Source organism: Mesoplodon mirus, assembly GCF_964341445.2.
Source record: "Mesoplodon mirus genome assembly, chromosome: 2".
NCBI lineage: Eukaryota > Metazoa > Chordata > Mammalia > Artiodactyla > Ziphiidae > Mesoplodon > Mesoplodon mirus.
Genome location: NC_138977.1, coordinates 185,929,312 through 185,933,613, shown reverse-complemented (window position 1 = coordinate 185,933,613; position 4,302 = coordinate 185,929,312). Strand labels below are relative to the sequence as shown.

At 44.4% G+C, this 4,302-nt stretch overlaps 1 protein-coding gene across 1 annotated transcript; it reads right to left on the bottom strand.

The window, feature by feature from the left end:
* Positions 1 to 905: 905 nt before the first annotated feature.
* LOC309816284 (ubiquitin-protein ligase E3C-like) lies at positions 906 to 3,556 on the bottom strand (the record flags this gene model as incomplete). The annotated part of the gene is given in 5 exon segments (XM_082643548.1): positions 906 to 2,150; positions 2,152 to 2,415; positions 2,418 to 2,999; positions 3,036 to 3,071; positions 3,075 to 3,556. Coding segments are annotated over 5 exon segments (2,283 nt in total). The 5' UTR covers positions 3,231 to 3,556.
* Positions 3,557 to 4,302: the final 746 nt, after the last annotated feature.

Below are 4,302 nucleotides of genomic sequence, written 5' to 3'. Positions count from 1 at the left end.
TAAATCCTGGTACTCGCTTCTCTTCCTTACTAATAAATGTCCTTGTGGCATTTTTTTCCCCAGAATACAGTGCTTTCATCTGCATTAAAAACGTGTTCATGCAGATATTCTTTGTCAATGAGTTTCTTTTTTTTTTTTTTTTTTTGGTTATTAGATGGTTTATTCTTTTTTTACGACCAGTAAGAGAAAGTAAATTTGAAAGTATGTAAGGGAAATGCAAACCTTTAACAAAACATATGGATATATTTTCTGAGTTTGAAATTTTTTAAGAAAAAGTAAATTAACTGAAAACACATCTGGCTTTTGTATAAATAAAATATGTAAACTTAAAATATTATGTTATGAAAAAAAATCACAGTTTCTTACTAATTTTCAATGACATCAATGTCATTGGAAATTAAACATTTAGAGAATAAAACATGCATAGAAAAAAAGTTGTCATATATAAAGACTACTTTTTCTCAAATCATATTAGTCTATAGATATGCCTTTCTTACAGCAATCCTGCACGCATTTTCAATAGGAGATTAAAAAGGTCTGTCACAGAAAGGACAAGGTGTTTGTGCCTGCTGGTGTAGCTGCTGCCACAGCTTCACAAATTTCCTTTTCTAATTTTTTGTTTTTACAACGGTCCTCACGGTGGATTCATTTGTCTTGAAGTGGCAGTAACCAGAGCTGCAGGTACACGTCAAACAGCCCAACATTTTCTCGTAACGTCGTGCCTTTTCTCTGCTTCCTGGGAGCACGTCCAGCATCACTTGCACTTTGTGCTGGTCCCTGGTGTCAGTTAAGGTTCACAGGGTTGCACTAGACACAAGGGAAAACACACAAGAACCGCGAGCGATCACTGTTTACTGGATTTGCGGTGTCCTGGAGGGGACGTGTTCAGGCGGAGGTGATGAGGGTCACGCTTGTCTCAAGGGGGTCCACAACACACTGAACTCAGCGCAGGAGCAACAAGAGGCGGCATTTTCTGGGGAAAGTTTGTCATAAGCATCTTCATAAATATAATTTCTTCTTATTGTGACATTAATTCCATCCAGAAATGGACCATCTCCTTGAACTTCTTGCTTACCTGCATAAATCAACCTTTGAAAGATCTTTACTCGCTCCTCAAACAGAACCACAAAGGGCAACTCTGTTAGGATGGCGAGCTGTCTTTCCTCATACACAGACAGTGGCGGGGACTCCAGACCTACGTCCAGGGTGGACCACAGGGGGCCAATCCGCCCCATTCGCCTGAACCTCCAAGCGCTTCTGGACGCCGGGACGTAGAGCTGGGTGACCTTATCTGCTTTAATATCTTCTTGCTCTGACAGCCAGTGATTGGGAGGACAAAAATTTCTCCTCGCGTCTCTGGACTTCAACATTTTCACTAGGTTGGTGATAACCTTAAATAACTGAATCCATCGTTTCTGTTCCATCTGTATACATTGCTGCATTTCAGAATTAGTAGTAACTCCAATACTTTGAAATGCTGTAATATATTCTTCTCGAACTTCTGGTTTTGTTTCTGGATAAGCCAACTTGATGATCCCTAAGCATGCATCTCGAAGGCATCGAGACAGCATTATCAGCTCTTCTAAAGTAAAAGGCATCATTGATGATTGTCTCTGACCTACAACTTCTATGGGATCACCGAAGAATTCATTATCATGTATGGAAATCAGTGAATGACTAAACAAGGAGCTGAAAAGGTAAAAGAGTGGGATGATTCTACTAGAATCTTCAAAAGACATAGAACCCCTTGATATCACCTGAAGCAATGGTACCATAGACCCTGTGATCATCCGTGTTGTCATAGAAGATATGAGAAACCAAAGGTGTCTCAGAAACCTGGCATTGAAGGTTAAACTGTAGAGAAGCCTGGCCTTGGGTACCATGACTCGGTGCTGCACCATGAGTGTATGGCAGATGGCCGCCATCAGCGTGAAGGCCTCCTTGCTGGCTGAGTCCCTCCAGACCAGGTTTAACAGGGTGTTGGTCTGCTGTTTCGTATCCAACTTTTTCAGACATTCCTCGGTTATGTACGGTACTGACAGTCTACCATCCTCTGGAGAACTTGTCTGCGTGTCTGTCTCTCCACTCTCGTCTTCAGAGTCACTGGCTGAATCCTGACAGCTTGTGTTGGCAGGTGAAACCGGCAACTGAGGAAAGGAGGGTCTGGAGGACTCTCAAATACACTAGCAGTCCTTCCTCAGAGAGGGCCCCCAAATAATTTTCGCCAACAGTTAAAACAAAGTAGAAGAGCCACGGCGCTCCACCACCGGTCTTGGAGCGTGGACCCTCTATGGACAACAGTGCATTCAAGAAGGGCTCATAGGGGAAGACGGTCTGCACGTCGGCCAAGGCAGGAATGACAAAGTGGAAGACCTGCTCCGTGAAGGGGGCTGCCAGGACCTCCTTCGTGAAGGCTGTGAAAACCTTGCACCTTCTGGACAGGAGTTGTAAGTAAAGTGCAATGGTTTTAAAACATTCTCTAGCAAAATTTTTGCTATAGGAACTCGAGATAAATCAGAATATTCAATACTTGATGGAAGCTTGCTGTTAATTAACAAATAGAGAGATCTATAATACCCATTCTGAATCATGTAGTGCAAAATTTGTTCAATCGCAGACACCACATAGCTAGCATCTTGTAAAACAGGCAAATAGGTGTTCTCAGAGGAAAACACCTCAAGCATTCTCATTGGAAGTGCAACATTCAAACTGTCATCATTACAGTTCTGCAGTAACCTGCAACAGAGGCTCATCAACCTCTTTTTTTGAAATAAGCACGTAAGTCTCTCAGATCCATCCAACTGCTGGACAAACAAAGAGCTATATTTAATTAGGTTCTGATACATCCATATCAAGCGTTTTGAGTCTTCATTCTGTTTGTAAAAAAACAGAAGCTGCCTCACCAAAAGGGTAAGGTTGGGACCGCTAGCAATGGAAAAAGTGCCACCGGACTGGGACAAGCTGGCACGGCGATCAAATGCACTTCTCTGGATGGAATACTTTCTAATTCCTTCTCAGTTTAAAAACAAACTTACTTGCTGTTTTCTGTCTCTATAGCCTCGAATAAATGACTAGATAATTATTGCATTTTTCAATCTTCGTCTTTCTTCCTCCCTCTTTCTTCTTTCTTCCTGAGTACGATGTAAAAGAGAAGCCTTTTCTTCCTTCCGGCTCGCGCCTCCCAGGGACACCTTGGGCCTGGTTTTGATATCCCCTTCAAAACTAAACATCTTTACAGCCTATCCCATCTGCGAGGGCCCGACACTGAGAGCGCGGGCGGGCCCCGGGGGGAGGGTCCCCGGCGGGGACAGCGACCGGGGGAGGGTCCCGGCGTGAGGGGAGCGGTGAGGACGAGGCCGCGCCAGGAAGTGACCCCGAGCCCGCGCCCGCCGGCGCTCTGCCCGCCCGGACTGCCCTGGGGGGGAGGGGCGGCGACACTGGGGGCAGCCCTCGGCCACCTCCCCCCTCATCCACGCCTCCCCGCCGCTCCGGCCGAGCCCGAGCGTCGGCAGGGCCGCAGACCCCGCACTTGCACCCGGAGCAGCTGCCGGGAGGAAAAATCTGTCAATGGGTTTCTTAATGGCATCTGGAAACTCGTCTGCTGCCTCTTGGTTGGCAGAAAGCTGCTTCTCCTGCTATCTTGACATTTAAGCCAAACCTCTTTCTAAAATTATCAAACCAACTTTTGCTTGCATTAAATTCTCCAGCTTTCGACCCTTCCTTCCTTTTGCTTCAAGTTGCTATATAATGACTTCACATTTTCTTGAATCATTTTAGAGTCTATAGGTATGCCTTTCTTGTAGCATTCCTACACCCACACAGAAGTTAAGCTGCATTTTCAATACAAAATTAAAAAATGTTTCAAAAAGCTGTAAGTTTTTGCATCTGCACCCATAGTGCAACAGATTCCTGAATTTTTTTTTTTTAAGCACGGTCCTTATGCTGGATTCATTCCTCTTGAAATGGTGGGCAGCTGCAGCTGTAGATCTTAATCTGTGGTACATATCAAGCAATTCAACTTCTTGTAAGGTCATAACTTTTCTCTGCTTCTTGGGAGCACTTCCAGTATCACTAGTGGCACTTTGTATGGGTCCCACGGTATTAGTACGTTTGTGGTATTGCACTAAATGTGATGAAAATATGTGAGAACTGCAAGAGATCACTTTTTACTGTGATACACAATTTACTGGAGAGAGAAACTGCTCAGGCAGAGAAGATCAGCATCACATGGCATTTAAGTGAATACCTGCAACATTTGAGCTCACCACAGTAGCAACAGGAGGTGGCTACAAAATTATTACA